This window comes from Notolepis coatsorum (assembly GCF_963971535.1).
Source record: "Notolepis coatsorum genome assembly, chromosome: 7".
Taxonomy (NCBI): Eukaryota; Metazoa; Chordata; class Actinopteri; order Aulopiformes; family Paralepididae; genus Notolepis; species Notolepis coatsorum.
Window position 1 is genome coordinate 12,670,079 of NC_140171.1, and position 24,471 is coordinate 12,694,549.

Consider the following 24,471-nt stretch of genomic DNA (forward strand, 5'->3'; position numbering starts at 1 on the left):
TACAAAAAAACTTTTTTTATCTCATTCATTCCATAAGAACGTAGAATACACATTTACAGACTTTTTTTTATATGGCCCATTTGCATGTTCTCTGATTCTAGGGACATTTATGGATCTCAGGGAATGTATTCCCAGTGTCAGAAATACTGTGTCTGTTACTATGATTGAGTAAATTGTAATGAACCAAATGAGAATATCAATAAAAAAAGATTTATCTTTGACTGTGAATAACACCATGCTCAAATTGACCAGACCAGAAAAATCTAAGCAAATTAATCAATGGAAGATGCTTAAACAGAAGGTTTTGTAGATACAGTACTATGAGGGCCGACATTCCACTCTACTGGTTAAAATTACTTACTCGTGAGTAGTACGTTCGTTGATAAAGAAAAATAATGTCCACAGCCGCTCCAGTGTAAAACAAAGATATCCAAATGGTTTATTTCTCTTCCACAGCGAAGTCTTTCTTTACAGAAGTGGTCCTAAATCTATTTACCTAAATATTCACTACTCACTACTACAAGGTAAGAAAACTGTATTTTCCCAGTCTCCAAAATCACCGCCGACTCGACACATGAAAATTCCTCCACACTGGAAAGCCGAAAATCTATGTTGTTTAGTCTATCTGTTCAGTACAGCTCAGCACGGTTTCAAGCTGCACACTGACCTGGCTGATACACAAATGTTCTAGATGGTTCGGTCATGACATCACCACAAATGTTCTAGTATGTTCAATGTTCTAGAATGTTCGGCTATGACATCACCACAAATGTTCTAGAATGTTCGATGTTCTAGAGCAGGGGTGTCAAACTCATTTTCACAGAGGGCCACATCAGCATTATGGTTGCCCTCAAAGGGCCAAAGACCGTATAAATGTTAATGTAAAATAAATGTAGCTATTCATTTACATATTGTTAAACATGTTGTTTCTGTATTTATTACTTATTCAAGTTATTACATATTGCATATGCATTTGCATAGATGTAAAAATATGTTAGCTTATGTTATTTTAACAAATAATTTTTGTTTATCAGAACCCCATATTACTCCATCAATCAATGATCAAACCATTCAAGTAAATAACAAAGAAGAATATCATCAAATACAAGCTATGACATTAAGTTTGTTCAAAACCTTTTTGTCACAGTCAAGAGGGGCAGAACTAACAACTGTGAGCTGCAAAGAACGTGTGGGACAGATGTAGCAGATGTTACAAAAACAAATGGCTGCACACAACCTTGCAGAGGCCATACATCCAACTAATGGAAGATTTTAATTTAATTAACAGATTGCAGAATGGGTACAGTACAGTACAGCTCAATACACACAATTGTTAAGGGGATGCAGACCAGAGAAAGACTTTCGGCTTGTTTACATCAGGGTCCCCCATTTTCAATTCGTAATGAAATTGCTATTATGTGTCTGCATGAACACACAACTGTAACTGTACTCAAAAATAACAAAATAAGGGTTGTCTCAGTTCACAACTATATTGGTCAAGTTTTGGGTGGGACTTGTTTGCGTCCCTACAGCTTCTTATTCAATTGAGCGAGATGCTCGGTTATGTCACACAGCCAGCTTGCATCTGACAGTTCAGACAATATTTCTTCAACCCTTTGTTACCTATTCCGCCTGGATCTTTTTTGTATTTTGGGCTGTAAAATTGTCAAAGAATGTCTGAGGAGTAAGTGCTTTTGGCTTTTTTCCTTTGTTACTTCATCAATACCTCAGATGTTCAACACACATGTATGTGTAAGAATGTGTAATAACTAAGGCTGTCAAAGCTTTATTAACGCATTAACCCACAATTATTTTAACGCCGATATTTTTTAACACAAGATTAATGTTAAAAAAAAAAGAAAAAAAAATCTTTTTTTACCAGAGCTCTTGGGGGGCCACATCAAATGACGTGGCGGGCCGCATTTGGCCCGCGGGCCATGAGTTTGACACCTATGTTCTAGAGAATGTTCGGCTATGACATCATCACAAATGTTCTAGAATATTCAACCATGACATCATACTGTGACATCACAAATGTTCTAGAATGTTCTATTATGACAATTATATAATACAATAACCTAAAATATATAGCTTTGGTACTGAATTCTGCCATCCGGACACATGCACTTTGAAATATGAATATAGAATATCAGGCATAAAATGGTTATGCAATTAAAATGAGATTAATTAATTTAATTAATTAATTAAAAATGTTGCTTTTCGCATCAAATATTGATATGCATTTAATTTAGATTAATTAACTAGTCTCGAATGATTTTCGATAAAAAAAAATTATCGAGTCCCACCACTAGTCACAATAGTAAGTGACTCCCTCTATTCATTTCTTCCTTAATTCAACAGTAAGTATAGACAGAAAACAGAAAACATTATACATAACATAACTACTGTATATACAGAAATAAGTGTCAATTGTTCACATTTATTTATTTGTAGTTTGTGTTCCAGGGAATCAAAGGCCTTATAAAATAGACTGAATGCCGTCTTCAGTGGTCTCCGACTGTGATCTTAAAATAAGTCATATGACACTTAATAGATAAGGTAGGCAAGAAATAGTGTCTGACCATAGTGTAATGAGTCTATCTCATGTCTCACTCACAAACAAACTCACCAAGTAGGCCTAGGTTATAGCTAGCTAACGTTAACTTGCCAGGTCTGATTGGCACAAACTCATTTATATTAGCGAAATCACGCCACAAAAAGGAGCCATCTAAGGCCAATACAACTTTAGGTTATGCACGTCTGGTTCCTCCATCGTGAGACTCCTCCAACTCAGTGGGTACAGCATGGCACTAATGACTCCACTTGTGGCTTCAAGGTTCTGTAAAGTGCAGTCATCATGTATTGAGAGGTTTCAAAAGAAGTACACGTGGTACACAGCGATAATTATATATAATCATATTCACAAAAATAACACAAGGCTCTTTGAATCATAAATACACTTACAATAGGTTACACAGTTTGATCAGTAGAAGCCACAAGGCACTGCTTTCTCTCCAACTTAGGCTACGCTGATGACACCCAACTCGACCTCAAAATAAACCCTACCCCATCCACAGTCCTGCCATCATCCACTCTGACCACCTGCCTGGAGGAGACTACGGCTTGGATGAAGCACAACTTCCTACAGTTAAACAGCTCCAAAACTGAAGCCATTCTCATTGGCACCCCACAGCAGGTCCGCTCATCCACCATCACCTTTTCCGGCCAGAACATCACCCTGTCACCAACAATCACCAACCTAGGGGTCAAAATGGACCTTTGAGGCGCACATCAGACAACTGTACAAAAACTCCTTCTACCACCTTAGGAACATCGCCAAACTTTGCCCCACACTCTGTCTGACGCCGAAAAGCTCATCCACGTCTTTGTCTCCTTCAGGCTGGACTACTGCAACGCACTCCTCATCTGGATCCCTAGCAAGAACATCCAAAGGCTACAAGGCTGTTTTTTACTCTTTTACTAGTTTTAGTCTTGCTTATTTTATAATCGGGCCGCTTTTGCCCGCAGTGTGAACGTAGCCATGGAGATAGTCTGTGTTTCCTGGTAACCAGGAAGCTATCAAAGAGTCCTACATACACAGCCACTGTCGCCCCGACTTAGGTGTCGGCAGGACACACAGGTCCGTTCGTTGTCTTGTGGAGACGAGGTCATCTCTCCTGTCCTCGGCGGGGGGCAGAGGTTTGTGTTAAGCGGGAGACGCGCCGCCGCTCCTCTGCTTCTTGCGGACGTTGTGTCTCCTGACCGCAGCCTGCTGGTTCCTCTGAGCCGCCGTCCGGCCGTCGTCCTCGGGGACCCCGTCCATCTCCGCCTCCTCGCCCTCCTCCTCCTCCTCCTCCTCGGCGCCCTGGCCGGGCATGGACCTCAGCCACAGCTGGTAGTAACCACGGAAACCGTCGATCTGAACCAAGTAGTTGTTCCTGGACTTGTGCTGGGATCGCAGGAGATGAATGAGAGGAGAGAGGGAGGGGGGGGGGTAGAGAGAGAGAGATAGAGGGAGAGAGAGAGGGGGGGGGAGATAGAGAGAGAGAGATAGAGAGATAGAGGGAGAGAGATAGAGAGGGGGGGGGGGTAGAGAGAGTGAATGAATGAAAACTTTATTTAACAGATTGCAGAATGGGTACAATACAGTACGGCTCAATACATACAATTGTTAAGGGGATGCAGACCTGAGAAAGACGTTTGTCTTGTTTCCATCAGGGTCCCCCATTTTCAATTCATATAGACATTTATGACATACACAACATACATGACATTTATGGCATAGGGACATATAGGTATTTAGTACTGATACATTTGTGACATAGGCGGTATTCAAATATACAGTACTGTTACCCCTAGATCCTGACAGAGTATATACATATGATGGGGAGGGGACTGTACATTAGGAGGGGGTGGGTGGGTGGGAGGGAAATATACATACGGCGGGGAGGGAATATATACATGCGGTGGGGAGGAGACTGTCTATTAGGAGGTGGTGGGGGTTTTGGGCATTTACGGTGGCCAGTTTCGAATTGCAGCCTCCCGTAGGTGCTCTTTAAGGGCAGTTTTGAATGTGGGCAGGGATTCACATTCCTTTACAGCTTTGGGTAGGGCGTTCCACATTGTTGTGGCATAATTGCGAAACGTGTTTAGTCCCTTGTTTGAGCCGAATCTGGGTTTAACATGATTTGTTGAGCTTCCTCTGGTGTAGTGGTTGTGGTATTCACTGACCTTTGGGAAGTATTTTGACATGTACATGGGCACCCCGGTCGTATAGTGTATCTTGTAGACCAGGCCCATTGCAAGTTGCTGTACTCTGTCGTCTACTCTAAGCCATCCTAGGTTGGCAAAGTGGGCAGGGGTGAGGTGGGTTCTGGGGTTCAGGTCAAGTAGTAGTCTGACCAGTTTGTTTTGTGATGTTTGTAATTTTGTTTTAAGCGCCTTTGAGGTGCTTTGGTACCATGAGGTGCACGCATAGTCATAGTACCCTTGAATGAGTGCTCCTGCCAGAGTCTTCAGGGTATTCTTGTTTACCAGAGAGGAGATCCGGTACAAGAATCTAGTTCGTTGGTTGACTTTTTTTATTACATTGGATGCCATTTTGTCACAGGAAAGATTTGCCTCTAGGATGGAACCCAGGTAGGTAATTTCGTCTTTCCTTGTGACAATATTGTCACCCACTGTAACTGAGAAGCCGTCGGTCTTGCTGAGTTTGTTATTTGAACCGAAGAGAATGGACTCTGTTTTGCCCATGTGTAATGATAGTTTGTTATCAGCGAGCCATATGCAGATTTTGCCTAGTTCCGTGCTGAGGGTTTTTTCAACCTGCAATTTGTTCTTGTCAGAGACCAGCAGGGCTGAGTCGTCCGCAAACAGGAACAAGTTGCAGTCACAGGCTGACGACATGTCATTTGCATAAATTAGGAAGAGTAGCGGTCCTAGTATGCTTCCTTGTGGAACACCACAGCTCACTGTGAGGGGGGGGGATAGAGTACCGTTTACCTCTACCATCTGTTCTCTCCCCTCCAGGTAGGATTGCATCCAGCTCACTGATAGGCTATCAAAACCAATTGCTTTTAGCTTGTCCATTAGAATGGAGTGATTGACAGTGTCGAAGGCCTTTTGTAGGTCCAGCATGACCATGCCGCAGTATTTGCCAGCGTCCACCTCTTGTTTGATGTGGTCGTTCAAATAGAGGAGGCATGTGTCAGTGGAGTGGGACGTTCTGAAGCCAGATTGGAATTCGTAGATTAGGTTTTTTTCCGCCAGGTACTTTTCGACCTGTTCGTAGACTATTTTCTCCATGACTTTCGAGATGGAGGTAAGAATAGAAACAGGGCGGTAGTTGCCTGGGTCTAATTTGCTGCCCTTTTTGTGTAGAGGGGTCACTCTCGCAATTTTGAAGTCCTTGGGGACGTGCCCCTGTCTTATAGAGAGGTTTATTATGTGTGTGATGACTGGGGTGATGGCGGCTGCTGCGTCTCTGAGGAATTTGGAGGGGATGTTGTCATGGCCAGTGGCCTTGTTAGGTTGGAGGGCGCTCAATTTTTTGAGTACCTCATCGGTTGTTACCATTTCAAGTTTGAAGTCGTCTTTGTGGACCCCTAGGTTTTTGTAGTATGCTACTATGTGTTCTACCCCATAATGCCCTGAGTGGGAGGGTAGTTTGTTTACCAGTGTTGTGGCTATGTTTGTGAAGAAGATGTTTAAGTAATTGGCTACATCCAGCTTGTCTGTGATGAGCGTGTTGTCCGTCTTTATGTTTATGTTTGAGAATCTGGTTTTAAGTTTTTTACTGCAGCCTAGTTGATTATTGAGTAATTTCCAAAGTTCGCGGGGTTTGTTTTTGTTTTCCTCAGTTTTGTCGTTGATGAAATTTCTTTTTGCGGTTCTGATCATGGTGTTTACGTCATTTCTTAGTCTGTTTCTTTGGATTTTTAGTTCAACCACGTGGGCTTGGAGTTCACTGTTTGAGCTTTTGGAAAGCTTTGTCTGACTTTTATGAAGTTCAGAGAGGAGTGGTAGGGAGGAAGAAAGGGAGGGTGACATTCAAAAAGAGAATCATTTATTATCAGATGTAGCTAATTCTAAAAAAGGAGCTTCCTGGGTGCTTTTGAACGTTTTTATGTTTTTAAAGTAAACGGTACACGACACGTGTAACTGTAAAGTTGAACAAACTATGTACATGTATCATGTACAATAACGCTGTATATACCGTATCCGTCTGTACATACCTGTATATAATCCCTTTTACTAATCCATTTTGCAGTTACTATATCTATATTATCTGTACATATCCCTTACTAGTTACGCTGCTGGCCAGTATGACTACTACAATAGTGTCTTTATACCTGTATCACTGAACATGATAATACTATAACATAATAACATAATTTTGAAACAGCACTGTGCAATACTACACCTACTGTAGACCTCAGTATATTTTTTACTGTATTTATTTACTGTATATTTGATTCCATTTTTATTCTATTTTATTCTACTATTATCTTAGGCAATTTAATTTGTTTTGTTATTCTTATTCGTGACCTGTTCCGTCTAAATGTTTAATGTTGAGCGATTTGCAGTGTCAAATTTCCCTCAGGATAATAAAAGTATTACTATTCTATTCTATTCTAGTACTAATTTATATATTTTATATACAGTTTAATCACCTGTATATTGTATATTACTATTGCACTTTGCCGTTACTTCTTTTTTCGTTGTACTGTACTTGTGCTGTGTCAGTGTGATGACAATACATTTGAATCTAATCTAATCTAATCTATATCTTGACACAATACACTGGGGCAAACAAAACGCAAATGTTCCTATCTCAAGGGGTCCTCGTCAGGTGGTAGGTAGGCACATTTAAAAATGAACACACCTGGTCGTAGTTTGGTGGATATTGAGCCGCAAACTCCAGCTGTTTGATGACGACCTCGTTAGGCCACACCCCCATGTCCTTCATGCTCTTGAGGAGAGTCTTAAGGTAGACGTAGTCCAGCCTCCGAGCGGCTCGGCCAATTAGAGCACTGAACACGTAGACGTTAGGCATAAGCCCCGCCTCCTACAGGAAACGGGAAAGGATTAGGTGCATAAAGATGGGGCCTCCAGCACTGACTGAAATTCCATCTTGTGCTCGTTGTTAATTTAGATATCAAAACTGTGTGCAAACACATCATAACATCATACTTTCAACCAGATATAATTGCTTTGAAAGATGATAAATTATAATATTTAAATTATTACATAGCATACAAAGAGTTCATGTTCACAGACAATGAACTGTCCTAGACCATAATAATAACAAGTAAAACATTGAACTGTCCTAGACCCTAAAGGCGCTCCCATAGTCCAGCAGACTGTACACAGAGCAGACTCCGCGGAGGTCCGCGCGGCTCTTTGAGCCTTCATAGTCGAGCAGATCTCAGCGGACGTCCGCGGTCTATTTCCTACATTTCTCGCACCAGTTTTACTACATTTCCCACAAAAAAAGTTTTACGCACTTGAATAACAGGTAGCGAGATGCAATGTACCGTATAGGCTTGAGGTGGACAGCGCGTGGTGCTGAAATGAAACACGCATTGCATGAAATAAAAGCACCAGTTTTATTTAAAAATATTGGAAACGGAGATAACATTCTATGTTATCTCCGTTTCCAATATTTCGAAATAAAACTGGCAATTTTACACACTTCATTTAGAAAAGCCATTCAAACATCTCTCTTGGCAGTTGGCACGGAGCGAGTGGTCAGAGTAAAATGCAGATCGGCGTCACATTAAATGCAGTTCGATGTCAACCAAAACGCCGAGCAGCGTTTTGTGTGACACCAAGTCAGCGGCGCGGATGTCCGCGCGTCAGAAAATAGGCGCTTCGCACCTGTGGGTCTGCTGTCCGCTGAGATCAAAGCTCAAAGAGCCGCGCGGACCTCCGCGGAGTCTGCTCTGTGTACAGTCTGCTCGACTATGGGAGGGCCTTTAGAATAACAAGTAAAAAACAGAACTGTCCTAGACCATAAGAATAACAAGTAAAACACTGAACTGTCCTAGGCCATGAGAATAACATGTAAAACACTGAACTGTCCTAGGCCATGAGAATAACATGTAAAACACTGAATACTGGTATTCCCCTTCACATATTGAGACAGAACACTAGTGACTTGTCTTACCTCCATGTCTTTGAGCAGCTGTCAACACTAGTGACTTGTCTTACCTCCAATGCTTTGAGCAGCTGTTAACACTAGTGACTTGTCTTAACTCCATGTCTTTGAGCAGCTGTTAAAGGAAAACTCCAACATTTTGGGAAATTAGCTTATTTAACATCTTCCCTGGAGTTAGACAAGAAGATACATACCTTTTTTGTCTCTGTGCATGCATTAGGCTTAGGGAACAGCCGCTCCGTTAGCGTAGCTTAGCGTCATTCACTGGAAGTGGGGCAGAGTTGTAGCCTGACGTTCCCTACAGTGCCCTACAGTCACGAAATACACTCCAAATACAACTCCAAAACGTTCCTGTAAACATGTTGTGACCTGTGTATTTACCACGTGGAGAAATAAAAAATAATTGAATTAGACAATTACGTTTTCTAAGCAAATATACTCTGAACTATTTTTTGCCTAACCACTCCTCTCTGGGCGCAGTCAGTGATTTCTACGTGAAGCCGTGTTTGTTGACATTCTCATTCAGTCAAAGGATCCGAACCGATTGAAGTTTATGGATACCATGACTTAAAATCCTCTTACCTTGACGATTAAAAGCCTCCCCAATTTAGAAAACAGTATTCCAATGGCTGGTCTTGATAGGCTGCTAGCTAACGGAGCTAACCAACAAACACAGAACCGGGCGGACACTAAAGCAAATAACGAGAGCAATGACTTCCTTTCTGGGGGGTTTCAAAATAAAAGAGCGACGTCTATAGCAGCGGAAATACGTTTATTTTGTAAATTATCCAACGTTAACACGAACCTAAACTAACGTTACAACTAACCTAAAGTTAGTTTAGGTTCGTGTTAACGTTAGATAATGTACAAAATAAACGTATTCCGCTGCTATAGACGCCGCTCTTTTATTTTGGAACCCCCCGACCGGAAGTTAGCCTAGTTATCTGCTTTAGTGTCCGCCCGGTTCTGTGTTTGTTTGTTAGCTCCGTTAGCTAGCAGCCTATCAAGACCAGCCATTGGAATACTGTTTTCTAAATTGGGGAGGCTTTTAATCGTCAAGGTAAGAGGATTTTAAGTCATGGTATCCATAAACTTCAATCGGTTCGGATCCTTTGAATGAATGAGAATGTCAACAAACACGGCTTCACGTAGAAATCACTGACTGCGCCCAGAGAGGAGTGGTTAGGCAAAAAATAGTTCCGAGTATATTTGCTTAGAAAACGTAATTGTCGAATTCAATTATTTTTTATTTCTCCACGTGGTAAATACACAGGTCACAACATGTTTACAGGAACGTTTTGGACTTGTATTTGGAGTATATTTCGTGACTAGGGCACTGTAGGGAACGTCAGGCTACAACTCTGCCCCACTTCCAGTGAATGACGCTAAGCTACGCTAACGGAGCGGCTGTTCCCTAAGCCTAATGCATGCACAGAGACAAAAAAGGTATGCATCTTCTTGTCTAACTCCAGGGAAGATGTTAAATAAGCTAATTTCCCAAAATGTTGGTGTTTTGACTAGTGACTTGTCTTACCTCCATGTCTTTGAGCAGCTGTTAACACTAGTGACTTGTCTTACCTCCATGTCTTTGAGCAGCTGTTAACACTAGTGACTCGTCTTAAGGACGTGTGTTACCTCTATGTCTTTGAGCAGCTGTAGGCCATCCTTCTCTTGCGTACAGCCCAGTGCCAGACTACCGTAGGTCTGAACATCCACACTGACATGTCGCTGGTGCATCACACGCAACACCGCCTGGAATGAGAAAAAAATATGTATTGCCGTTGTTGGGTGCAAACCTAACACATCCGATTTGGCTCATATTTAATGTTTTCATGCGATTCTCTATGTTAGGAGTAAGTCCTAAGACCCTAAGCACCATGATACCCATATCAAAACCCAATGTGTAACTTCTAAAATACAGTACAGGCCTTTCCCCAGAATTTTCAAACAAGATGGTGCCGAGTTTCAATTAGGGGGTAAATGGTAAATGGCTGCATTTATTTATCCAAAGCGCTTTACAATTTGTTCCTCACATTTTTACCCATTCACTCACACATTCACACACCGAGGCCGGAGGCAACCATGCAAGGTGCCGACCTGCTCATCGGGAGCAATTAGGGGTTAAGTGTCTTGCTCAAGGACACTTCGACATGCTGCCCTGGGGGAGCGGGAATCGAACCGGGAACCTCCAGATAACCAAACGACTGCTCTACCTACCGAGCCACTGTCGCCCCCATATGTGGCCCCCGTCCGGGAGGCAAAAAAAGAATTGCAATAAAGAAATCCATTTGCTGTAATTTCCTGCAACTTTAAAAAACACAATTTCAATAAAATAGCAACACAAGGGTAAGTTCCAAATAAGTTAAGTTCCAAATAAGTTATTTATTTATGTATGGTATATAAGATTGCACAATAGTTTAACGTTGAACACAAAAACACACGCATACACACACACACTGGACAGAGGACAAAGCAATCACATATTAGACATCCGTTTCTAAGCTAGCCCCAAGCTTTCACTGCAAAAAATTTATCAATAAATATACAGTATATTATATATTTCTTGTTTTTTTATACACATGGTGGCGCTGGTGCGTTGTCATAGTGGCGCAACCACGCCCCCTATAGCATTGTTTAGGGAACGCCCTGCAGTATGTTCATGCCAATCTGAAAATGAGGTGGTTTTAAATTATTATGGATATAAAACTGCTTGAACAGTAAACCCTGTGAACAAGGGTGTAGGGATGGACGAAGGGATGGTAAGGATGGATGAAGGGAGGGTAAGGATGTATGAAGGGAGGGTAAGGATGTATGAAGGGAGGGTAAGGATGGATGAAGGGAGGGTAAGGATGTATGAATGGAGGGTAAGGATGGATGAAGGGAGGGTAATGATGAATGGGGGGAGGTTATGGATGGATGAAGAGAGGTCAAGGATGGATGAGGGGAGGTTAAGGATGCTTGTGTACCTTTGCACCATCCAGGTCACCAGCTCTGGCTGCCCGACGAATCACAGAGTTGAAAAAGGCCACGTCCAGCTTCACCTTGTGTTGCTTGGCAACCTGCAGAAGGCTCTGCAGTGACTGGTAGCTGGGCTCCATGGTGTCAGCCAATAGGGTTAGGGTTTTGAGGTTGGGATAGAGTCCATCGGCTGTCATCCTTTCCAGGAAGCCCTTGGCCCCTCCTATCAGAGCTAGCCTATCGGACGCTCCGCTCACGGCGCCGAGGGACACTACGGCGCTCCTCTCTCCGTTAAAAAGGTCCAGCAGGTTTGGGGCCACGGCGCCTGGCTCCAACTGGCCGGCGGGGGAGACCATGGGGATGTTTGGTCTTTCCTTTTCCAACACCAGAAGACTGGAGTCCTGTCTCCTGCCGGGTTCCTCCTCGGCTACTGGCAGGACCACGCCGTCTCCGTTGCTGCCGTCGTCTTGGTGACGGACGCTGTTGCCATGGTGACCAGGCTGGACGAACAACTGTTTCTCCAGGAGGTCAATGTCTATTGGAGGCTTGCCCCGTGACCATGGCTTTGTCTTAACTATCCGCCCCCTCCCACTCTGGCCCGTCCAATCGGAGCTCAGCAAAAGGTCAGAGGCCTGGGTGGGATCACCAATCCCACAGTCCCTCGCGCTACGCAGGAGAAGATTATAATTCGTATAATCCGGACGAATACCAGACCTCAGCATCTGCCGCCAAATCTGAAAAACAAAAACATTTGGCCCATTCTATCATTTTCAGGCCCACGTCACAGTGTTTTACATGAACCCAGCTGTAGAGCCGGTGTGAAGCCTGTTTCTATATGTAACCATGTATGAACCCACCTGTAGAGCCAGTCTGAAGCCTGTTTCTATATGTATATGTAACCATGTATGAACCCACCTGTAGAGCCAGTCTGAAGCCTGTTTCTTTGTCCTTCACACATCCCATCAGTAGGTAGTGGAATGTCTCCTGTGTTACAGCATGCCCGCCCTGCAACATCTCCTAAAACACACACACATTAACACTTTGAGTGCCACTCACGGCTTTTCTCTGGTTTACGCCCCGACCGTTGAATGCCACGGTCACGAGTATTCTCGTTTTTTTTTTTTTTTTTTTTATTATTATTATTAGCGATCTGAAATCATATTTCATCACGCGAGCCTACCGTTGGAGATCCAGGGACCGCCGGCGCTCAGATGTGGAAAAAAGCGCCCCCTATCGTCTCCCAGATGGTAAATCACCCTTTTGGAATGGACTCAATGAAAGTGAATGGGAGAACGGATTTCTGACTCCACATTTTACTTCTCACTGATGCAGCCGGGGTCTATGTGTTGTACTGTACACACGATGGATCAATACATTTATCGATTTTTTCGAATGGCGATCGGAAATTGGAATAAACCATTTGGATACCATCTGACCTCAGGTAAGGAATCTATGTTATCAGTGTTAGGATAATCAGACTCGTTTTTACGGACATATAAGCGTTTATGTGATATGTGATATGGCTGTTTTGACTGTAAAAGCCATGAGGAAATAAGAGCAGCGATTATCAGCGCACGCACGCTCGCACACATATACTATCGATCATCTAGCGTTTATTTGAAAACGATTCATAAATAGGCCGACAAATGACAACGTTCTGGAATATTCCAGTAAAAGGCGATTATCATAGGCATGGGTTGTTTTTCCCCGGAAAACGGGTGATTTACAAAATGCTATCAAACGGAAATTAAGCGATAAAAATACAATCTGCCTTGCCAATGTTGACTGGAAAATGAGTCTTTGATAAGCGACGGGCAGATTAGACACATAGCCATAATTTAAAACATAGATTAGGCGATATTAACGTTAACATTGGCCGCGGATGGTGGCATTCAACGGGGTAAAAAGGAAAAGAGTGCTACTATGAGGTTACATCGTACCTCAAAACAAATTACTTTATTAATTACTCTCTGGGGAAAGTAATTGTTTACGCTACTTGGTTACATTACAACAATATCCATACTCCAAACATGTATGTACTCACTGAACTAAGGCTGTTCCCGAAGCCTGTTTTTGGGATTCGAACTTTGTTTAAAAAAAATACTTTAAAATAAATAAATAAATAAAGATTTTTTATTTTTAATAATATATATATATAATATATATATATATATTTTTTAAATATCCTCAAACTAAATCCTCAATTTGAATAAAGTGATTAATCTGATTAAATTAGTCTTTTTCTTTTTATTAAATCAACTTTCCAGCCCCAGCCCAGGGAGAAGCCCCAGCCCAACGAAAGCAATTAAATCAACTTTCTTTAATGAATATAACTCAGTTTCTTTTAATACTATAATATTAGTGTAGCCTAATCTTTATCTGCAACTGTGAAGAAAAACCCCATTGGTTTAAACAAAATTAATAGAAAAAAATATTTAAAAAAAATAAAGAATTAATTAAAATAATTTTTATTAAAAATGTAAAATTCAAATGTTGATTTAGAATTCGAATGCCAACATAACGGACAAAGGTTTGAACGTTTGGGCGCGCGCACGCACACACACACACGCGCGCAGTGTACCCTGAAGGTGTGGAGGCAGGCTTGAAGGTGATTGGTCAGGGCGTGCGTCTTGAGGAGGGCGTGGTAGGTGATGTCACTGAGGCGGTGGTTCTGGCGACGGAGCTCCTGCTCCAGCTTCAGAGCGTGCTGGAGGCCCTGCTCCTTCACCCGCGTCTCGGCACAGGCGTTGAACAAGGCGGTGTAGGTGGCGTCGGTGGGGGCTAGACCTCGCTTCTTCATCTGGAACACACACACACACACTTTATCTTTATTTTTATTTCATTTATTTAACCTTTATCTAACCAGGTATGTCATTAAGAACAAATTCTTATTTACAATGGCGAACTGGCAAAAGGCACAGCCTTCTGAGGGATAGGGGGCAGCCAGGGGGTAAAATAAATGCAAAAGTTAAAACAGAACTAGATTAAAACAAGTTATTACATGGCGTTTTCACATTCGCCGAAATGCTTGCTTGTGATTGGTCAATAGCGCTCGTCGGAGGTCCGATATTACTCGATAACGGACCTCTGCCGAGCAATAATGACCGCTGTGCGCAGCTGTTCGCAATTAAGGCCACTGACACACTGCATCAGTGCAGCCAATCAGACACACCTGCTGGCTGCACTGACAGCGGAGTGTGTGTGACGATGACAGCGGAGCCAGAACAGAACTGCGTCTGCATTTGATCTCGTCTTGTCGATGTAAAATGAATTAGGTATATTGTTAGTAAGTTAGCCATGTAATAAGCGGGATAATGTATAGCTATACTCGATCATTGTCGCAAAATAATTGACCTTCACTGACGTTTAAAACACCTCGGCGCTGCGCCTCGGTATTTTAAACTCTGTGTCGGTCAATTATTTTGCGACAATGACCTCGTAGCTATAAATTAGCCCTTACTTAAAACATGGTCAGACAAACAGGAAAACAGACGGCATGTCTCAACAAATGCGCATGTTTGGTGTATTCATTAATGACTGTGTGCCATTATTACTATCAAATGTAATGATTGTGAAATATTACTGTAATGAGTGGTACTACGTGTATGAACCAAGCATGGAAATAAGTCCTGGACTTTTCGTTTTTCTATCCCTGACAAAGCAAATACTCATGTGATCTGTATATGTTTATTGTCTAAATAAAACTACCTACTACCTACCTACCTACCTAGACACAGCAGGCTGGCAGATACAGGTGCTAGTTTAGGAGTAGTTGCTGTGTGTGATGGTGTATCTATCCATACATCGTTGTAGATTCTGAAGGCCTTCTTACAGAGAGGTAACGGTGTTTACAGAGGGCTGTGTGTGAGGGTGTATCTATCCATACATCGTTGTAGATTCTGAAGGCCTTCTTACAGAGAGGTAACAGTGTTTACAGAGGGCTGTGTGTGAGGGTGTATCTATCCATACATCGTTGTAGAGTTTGAAGGCCTTCTTAAGGTGTCCAGCGCGACCACAGCCTCCTATTAGGATGGTGTAGTTGCTTTCTTCTGGCTGCAGCCTCTCTCCCTCCAGCATGTCTTTGGCAAACACATCCAATGCCTCCTGGAGCTAAAGAGGACACAGGAGAGGAGGAATGAGACAGAGTGGCTGAGTGAGTGGCTGGGTGGGTGGGTGGGTGGGTGGGTGGGTGGGTGGGTGGGTGGGTGGGTGGGTGAGTGAGTGAGTGAGTGAGTGAGTGAGTGAGTGAGTGAGTGAGTGAGTGAGTGAGTGAGTGAGTGAGTGAGTGAGTGAGTGAGTGAGTGAGTGAGTGAGTGAGTGAGTGAGTGAGTGAGTGAGTGAGTGAGTGAGTGAGTGAGTGAGTGAGTGAGTGAGTGAGTGAGTGAGTGAGTGAGTGAGTGAGTGAGTGAGTGAGTGAGTGAGTGAGTGAGTGAGTGAGTGAGTGAGTGAGTGAGTGAGTGAGTGAGTGAGTGAGTGAGTGAGTGAGTGAGTGAGTGAGTGAGTGAGTGAGTGAGTGAGTGAGTGAGTGAGTGAGTGAGTGAGTGAGTGAGTGAGTGAGTGAGTGAGTGAGTGAGTGAGTGAGTGAGTGAGTGAGTGAGTGAGTGAGTGAGTGAGTGAGTGAGTGAGTGAGTGAGTGAGTGAGTGAGTGAGTGAGTGAGTGAGTGAGTGAGTGAGTGAGTGAGTGAGTGAGTGAGTGAGTGAGTGAGTGAGTGAGTGGGTGGGTGAGTGAGTGAGTGGGTGGGTAGTTGAGTGAGTGAGTGAGTGAGTGAGTGAGTGAGTGAGTGAGTGAGTGAGTGAGTGAGTGAGTGAGTGAGTGGGTAGTTGAGTGGGTGGGTGGGTGGGTGGGTAGTTTGAACTGCTGCGGTCAGGCAAGTGATACCGGAGTCTCATGGCCAGTACAGACTCAGAAGGAGCTTCTATCCCCAGGCCATCAGGATGCTCAATGACAATAACACTATGTAATAACAAACCATCAAATACACTCACAGCACACATCCACACTTACTTTAAATAAACAACTCACTGTAGCACCCACTTTAGACACTTTAACACACTTTATATTTATTGGTAAAGAGATTTGCACTACAACTCATACCTCATTGCACCTTATCCCATTTCTGCATTGTACTGTATATTGTATTGTAACTCAGTTACTAATTTTTTCTACTCTGTATTGTATATTGAACACTTTTGTTTACACTTGTTTTTACGTACTTTTGACTTTCTATTTTATACTTTATCTATTTTTTATCTAGCACACTCTCAGGAGCAAAACAGAAAAAAAGCATTTCATATAAAAGTATTCTGTATTTTTGGATGACAACTATCAAAGAAACTTGAACTTGTTGAGTGAGTGAGTGGGTGGGTAGTTGAGTGAGTGGGTGGGTAGTAGAGTGAATGGGTGGATGGGTAGTTGAGAGTGAGTGGGTGGGTACTGGTAGTTAGTTGGGTGGGTAGTTGAGTGAGTGAGAGACGGATAAGTCAGACTGACCTTGTTCTGCTTTATGAGTTTCTTGCACTGTAAAAAGTACCACTGTGGCGTGTTTTTCGTCCTGTACTTCCAAGACGTCACCCGCGCCTCGTCATCCTCCTGATTGATTGATTTGAAAACTTTATTAACAGATTGCAAAATGGGTACAATACACAGTAGTACAGCTCAATACAAACAACTGCTAAGAGGATGAAGACCAGAAAAAGACTGTCGTCTTGTTTACATCAGGGACTCCATTTTCAATTAATCACCTGATTGATTGATTGATTGACTGATTGAAAATAGTATTAACAGATTGCAGAATGGGTAATACAATACAGTACAGCTCAATACACACAATTGTTAAGGGGATGCAGACCAGAGGAAAGACTTTCGTCTTGTTTACCTCTTCTTGGTACTGTAGATTCTGCAGCTCTGGGCTGCTTTTTTTAAAGGACCTCCTGGAAGCCAGATCGGCGGACAGCGTGCCGAAGTGCTCCCCGGGCTCGTCCCTCTCTGCAGCGACGTCCACACCCCTGCTGCTCTGGGAACCTGCGAGGAACACAGATCTGCTAACTGCCCTCCGAGACTGAGACCCGGTTGGCGAAACGTGCAACCAAGGAGAAGATGGCTGGAGTGTTCTGGATGAATGAATGAATGAAAACTTTATTTAACAGATTGCAGAATGGGTACAAATACAGTACGGCTCAATACACACAATTGTTAAGGGGATGCAGACCAGAGAAAAATGTTTGTCTTGTTTACATCAGGGTCCCCCATTTTCAATTCATAGTGACATTTATGACATACACAACATACATGACATTTATGGCATAGGGACATACATGACATACAGGTATTTAGTAGTAGTTACATTTGTGATATACGATATTCAAATATACAGTACTGTTACCCATATGTGGATGGACGGGTCGCATGATGATGAGCCCGTGAGAACTTTGCAACATCCTGGATCAAGACATGTCTCCCATCATGTCGCATCATGCAGGAGGAGCGAGCGAGGAGCCGCAGCATCCTGGAGAGTGAACCTGCAGGCTGTCGTGATCAAGGTTATAGTAAGCTACAGTAGCTGAGGCAGCTAGGAGCGAGCTGAAGTTAAATACAGCTAACTGGTTAGCTCCCCAAACCACACATGGTGCTGTTAACGTCGGAGAGTGCCTGACAGTCGAGAGTAAATTACATTAATTCAGTGTTTTAGACTTGTATCTCACAAGGCGTTTAGCTGACGTTAGTTAGTTAGTCTGGTGTCTGATGCCATGCGTGCTGCATGTTGTCATGACGAGCCGACCTGAGGAGTAGATCACCGATGCTGCGACTGCCTCGAACCAAGCCAGCCTGAATAGTAGATTATCGACACAACGCCCTCGAACCAGTCAAAGCGTGAATAATTTCCCCAAGGTGGTTGTCCTTCCGCGTTCGGTTTGCGCGGCCTGATTGGCCACTAACGCCCAATCGCGTTACTCCTAACGCTCGCTCCTAACTTTCAGAACTTCTCTCAGTTCCACTCAGTGGCGAACTGGGACACAAATTCAGCCCGGGACATTCAGACGCACCAGCCCACACACCGGCCCACGCACCGGCCCACACACCGGCCCCGAAACCGGCCCACACAACGGCCATTATGAAACACTTGTCCACTTTTAAACAACCCAAGGCTGTGGCTAAGGAGTCAAAATCAGGGAGACCAAATCTACACACCGCCCCTAGATGTGCACTCATGCACAGTGCACACACACACACACACACACAGATACACACATACATATACCGTTACTTCCTGTCATTGGCATATGTTTTTTTCTTTTACTAACATCTTAGTGCCTCATTAGCCTAGGGATTAAGGATACATGAAGTATTAACTACACCATAATAATATTGAGGTTTTGATCCATAGAAAGTAGGGATGTCCGATATTATCTGCCTACCGATATTATCGGCCGATATCGGCATTAAAATGTGATATCGGAAAATATCGGTATCGTTTTTTTTTTTTTAAATAGTTTTTTACATTTCTATAACCTTTATTTACCCAGGCAAGCAAGTAAGAACAAATTCTGATTTTATTTATTGTCAAAAGTATGCATAATGTTGTGTTAATTCCACAACAAGAGATATGTAATGTTAATGACCTGAAATTATTCCATTTTTTGGGGCGGGAAACCCTGCATATATCGGTATCGGTTGATATCGGTATCGGAAATTAAGAGTTGGACAATATCGGTATATCGGTATCGATAAAAAAGCCAATATCGAGCATCCCTAATAGAAAGGTCTGTGCTACACAATTTCAGTTAGATTGGATTTATTGTCCTTTAATTTGGCACTCATGACATTAGTTGCTTGCCGTTTAATCAACATCGAAAGACCCCCCACTTCCTCCCAGACACCCATTCCAAGAGCCTGTTTTCTCTGGCTTGAATTCATACAGCGTTTTTCAGCCTTTTGAAAACACCCAAAGTAGTAGTAGTAGTAGTAGTAGTTTATTCAGTCATCATCTCACACAATACAATATACACCATCATTTAACAATATTTGATTTTACAGTGACTGAAAAGGTACAGACTGAAGCATAATGCTTATATATGCCTGCCCTATATTCTTAACAAAAATTAAAAAAATTAAGACTCCAAAACAGTATTCTAAAAGAAAATAGCAAAAGAAAACAGTATTATTCACCCTTGTAGTTTTCAAAAATAGCTTTACAAACCATTTTCTTAAAAACCAAAAGCGAATTACTCATTCTTAACTGTATCAGCATTGTTCCACAAAGCGCTTCACAGAAACCATCAAGCATTCACACTCACACAGTCATACGCTACTGGTGGTCGTGAGCAGCATCAGCAAACACAGCTGCCCTGTGGCAGACTGACAGAATCATGTCTGCTAATCAGCGCCAACCACCATCAACAACCTTCATAAATACATTCAACATGAATGGAATAGGCTAACTACCAACTTAGCTGTAGCAGTTAGCTGTTATATGCAATCACATTTGTTTAACTACGGGGTAGTAGTTGACCTAGTTGTTAGCTTAAGCTAGTTAGCTGTGGTTATTTACAAACATGTAGATGAGACTAATCATATACAGATCGAGAACATGGCTAACAGTTGGGAATTCTAAGGTACATCTTATTTAAGCATGTAAAATGGCAACTAATCAATTCAATCAATTAGATTACCAATATTACATCAACATGAAAATTTGGAAGGGAACATAATAGTATTTTATTTGAGTATTTACTATTATAATATTAGTAGCCGATTAATTTGCAGCCCGTCCTAGGTTCTGATTGGCTCTCTAGGTTAGCACTTTAGCTTCTGATGCTGTGGTGGGCACTAGTCCTAACATTGCTAACTAAACTTTTAGTCAGAGAAAAAACGTCACGAGTCACGACTATTTACGTCCACGTGCTGTAAGGAATCAGGAATACGGAAAGCACATTGTCTTGTAATAGAATGACTGAAATCACTGCAAGAGCTAGTATAGGCTAGCTAGCCCTCATGAACCGGCAGATACCAACAGTAGAATATGCACTAGGCTACTGCACGCACCTGTCATGTTACTGTTGGTTCCTTCCACTTGAACTTCATCATCATTAGCAGCAGCAGCTATTCTAACGCCAGCCCTTCCTCTACTAAACATGTCTGTAATTTTAGAACATTGTTCTGCGTCTTTTACTAGCAATTTTAGTTTTTTTATTCTAGCATTTTCAGCTCCACCCTTTCTTTTTTTGCATTCTCCATTTCTGCGCTTCTAGGCCTACTCGCGGTTGGGAGGAAACGTGAATCTCATTCACTGATGTCTCATGTCTCATTCAAGACTGGCTAACAAAAGCATGTCTTTCACTTAACACCAAGAAAACAGTGTGTATGATGTTCACAAAGTCACCAGTAGAGGTCACTCACTCTAATGTGTTTCTGGGAGAGGCGGAGCTGGACATTGTACATTAATTCAAGTATCTTGGGGTCACATTGGACTCTACATTGACCTTCAAAAAGTCATGTGAAGAAAGTGACAAACACAGTCAAGTTTAACATCGAAAACTTCAGGCAGATCAGGCCCTGCCTGCCAGTTAATGCTGCAAGGATGTTTCTGCATTCAATGATTTTATCACACATCGAGTACTGTTTTATCAACTGGTCTCTTTCATATGTCACTACTCTTACACCAATAGAATTACTCTACAAAAAAGCCATAAAAGTATTTGATAGGAAACCAATTTCATTTCATCACTGTAATGTTTTAGAAAAATATAACATGCAAATTTTCGAGAATTTCCAAGTTTTCAAATATACTTGCTTCATGTACAAGGTTCTGCATGGACTTGCCCCTCCCCCATTGAATGAGTTCATCCAACAGAAAGCAGACACTGGCATTACCACCAGGGCCATCAGTAGAGGGGACTGTAAGGTGCCTTTTCGGTATACTACCATTGCAAAAACTGTGTTCTCTGTTAAAAGTGGTAACTACTGGAATAGCCTACCAGTTGTGATTAGAGAGTGCCCTACATACTCCATGTTCAAGACCCATCTTAAACTGCATCTTAAGGCAAACCAGAACTGTGATAATTTTTTATCTGATTTAGTTTATGCAACTTGTTTATTGTTTTATTGCCGGCCCACACACTGGCCCACACACCGGCCCACACACCGGCCCACATACGGCCCACACACTGGCCCACACACTACACCGGCCCACACACTACACCGGCCCACACACTGGCCCACGTTAGTGGCCCACACACTGGCCCACACACTGGCCCACACACCGGCCCACACACTGGCCCACATACTGGCCCACACACCGGCCCACACACCGGCCCACATACTGGCCCACACACTGGCCCACACACCGGCCCACACACTGGCCCACATTAGTGGCCCACACACCGACTCACACACTGGCCCACACACCGGCCCACAGACTGGCCCACATACTGGCCCACACACCGGCCCACATACTGGCCCACACACCGGCCCACACACCGGCCCACATACTGGCCCACACACCGGCCCACACACTGGCCCACATTAGTGGCCCACACACCGACTCACACACTGGCCCACACACTGGCCCACACACTGGCCCACACACCGGCCCACATTAGTGGCCCACACTCTGGCCCACACACTGGCCCAAAAAAAAAAAAGTAAAAAAAAAAAAGTAAAGATTTTTTTTTTTTTTTTTTTTTTTTTTTACCAGTCCACTTTGGTTCCGGCCCATCGGGATTCGTCCCGAACGTCCCGATGGCCAGTCCGCCACTGGTTCCACTACTCGTATATATAGCATACACAATTCGTTTTAGATGTTTACCCAACTTAAGTTGTATTAGGTAATTTATTAAAAGTACTTATTATTAAAAACTACTATTTTGGTAATTAAAAGTAACCAAAAAGACATCAAAAGTATAATGTCATTATATTTAAGCACATCTTAAGTACACCTTTTAACACACAAAGTAGAACCTAAGTGGTTTAAATTTAACAGACCTTTAGTGTACTTTCTGAATACATAAAAAGCATCCAAAGTATATTCTCAGAAAGTATACATTGCATTATAAAGACTATTATCTATATATAATAATAATAATAATAATAATAATAATAATAATAATAATAATAATAATAATAATAATAATAATAATAATAATAATAATAATAATAATAATAATAATAATAATAATAATAATAATAATAATAATAATAATAATAATAATAATAATAATAATAATAATAATAATAATACAAAGAAAAATGTATATTTTCTGTGTCTGGGTTGAACTGCTGGAGAAAACTGAACCTAATATTGCTGCCATCATGGGACGTGTAAAGATATCAACCGCTGCCATCTAGTGGTGATACTAAGAAACACACGCTTGCACAGTTCAACAGGAAGGTGAGGCAGTTTACTTTATTACCATGTCTGATAAGTCTCTCCCATCATGCTGATATGTGTTCATTCTCTCCATGTGCGTCTGTCTTTCTGTGGGTCCGTCCACCAAGATATATAGTATTTGCATCTGTTCAGTCGAGCCAGGCAGCAGAAAGAAGTGTCCAACAGCTCCTCTCTGTATTGATCAGCTGATCCAATGTACAGTTTCTTCCCCTTTGGATGTATATATATATATATTTTCTTCTCACACAGTACTGTATATTTGTATGTCTTGTGGAATGGAGGACCCTGATGTAAACAAGACGAGAGTCTTTTCTGGTCTGCATCCAGTAGTTGTGTGTATTGAGCCGTACTGTATTGTACCCATTCTGCAATCTGTTAATAAAGTTTTCAATCAATCAATCAGCTGTGCTCACTGCTGGTCTCTTTAGTAAATGGACTGCATTCATGTAGCTCTTTTATCCAAAACATTTGTCCCTCATCACATGAACATTTGTCCCTCACATGATGTACAAGATGATTCAAGATTCAAGAGATTCAAGAGGTTTTTATGTCTATACAAGACATATAGTGAAATGAAGGTGGCCATGCCCGCCTTGATTGTGCAAAAAATACAATAGAATAATAGAATAAAATAGAATAGATAATAAAATAGACATGATCAAAAGTACTAAGATAAAATACAATACAATGCTAAGCTTACGATTTAAAAGGTATGTAAAAAAAAAAAAAAAAATACTAACCTTCTACTATCATGCACTCACTCGTCCACTAAATAATCTTCCTTGTCTATATTACTACCTACTATACTAATATGTCTCTACTACTATGCACTCAACACGGCAGCGCCCACGTTTCAACACTGTTTCATGAACATTGTTACTCAGCTGCCAGAGTTGTGCCCTTACTGTTGACTTGTCGTCCAGAACTTGTAAGTCGCTTTGGATAAAAGCGTCCAGCTAAATGACTAAATGTAAATGTAATTGAGGGAAACCTCAGTTGCCTTTAAATAAAGGTTTGAAATTCACCCATTCACTCACACATTCATGGGCATTCGAAGGCGACCACGCAAGGTGCCGACCCGCTCATGGGGAGCAGTTAGGGGGTTAAGTGTGTCGCTCAGGGACACGTCGACGTGCTGCCGGGAGGAGCCGGAGTCGACAGGTCTGAGATGATTATGTGAGTTCGAGGTCAGACCGGGGCCCATTAGTTATCATGCTTCTACGAAGGGCAGCCGGGAGCAGACATGGGCGTGGGCCGCCCCCCGTCCTCATGTGCTCCTGTCCGTCTTCGTCAGGGACGTGACAGCGCTAGTAGAGGTGTAACGATGCGACCTCACAACGATTCGATTCGATTGCGATTATTCAGGCGACGATTCAATGCATCATGAAATCTCTTCATTTGACCTCGATTCGATTCGATAAATCTTCGAAACATTTTAGATACATTTTCTATCAGTTAATTCCCCAA

The 24,471-nt window shown here is 42.4% G+C and overlaps 1 protein-coding gene across 1 annotated transcript; it reads right to left on the reverse strand.

The window, feature by feature from the left end:
• Positions 1–483: 483 nt before the first annotated feature.
• Positions 484–24,208, reverse strand: LOC311232626 (pentatricopeptide repeat-containing protein 1, mitochondrial-like; the record flags this gene model as incomplete). Its single annotated transcript, XM_084319486.1, has 10 exons — positions 484–3,949; positions 7,385–7,567; positions 10,295–10,411; positions 11,626–12,351; positions 12,533–12,634; positions 14,199–14,417; positions 15,587–15,727; positions 17,109–17,207; positions 17,494–17,676; positions 24,044–24,208. 10 exons carry the CDS (start codon positions 24,206–24,208, stop codon positions 3,707–3,709), a joined length of 2,178 nt encoding a protein of 725 aa, XP_084175612.1. The 3' UTR covers positions 484–3,706.
• Between the last annotated feature and the right edge of the window lie 263 nt (positions 24,209–24,471).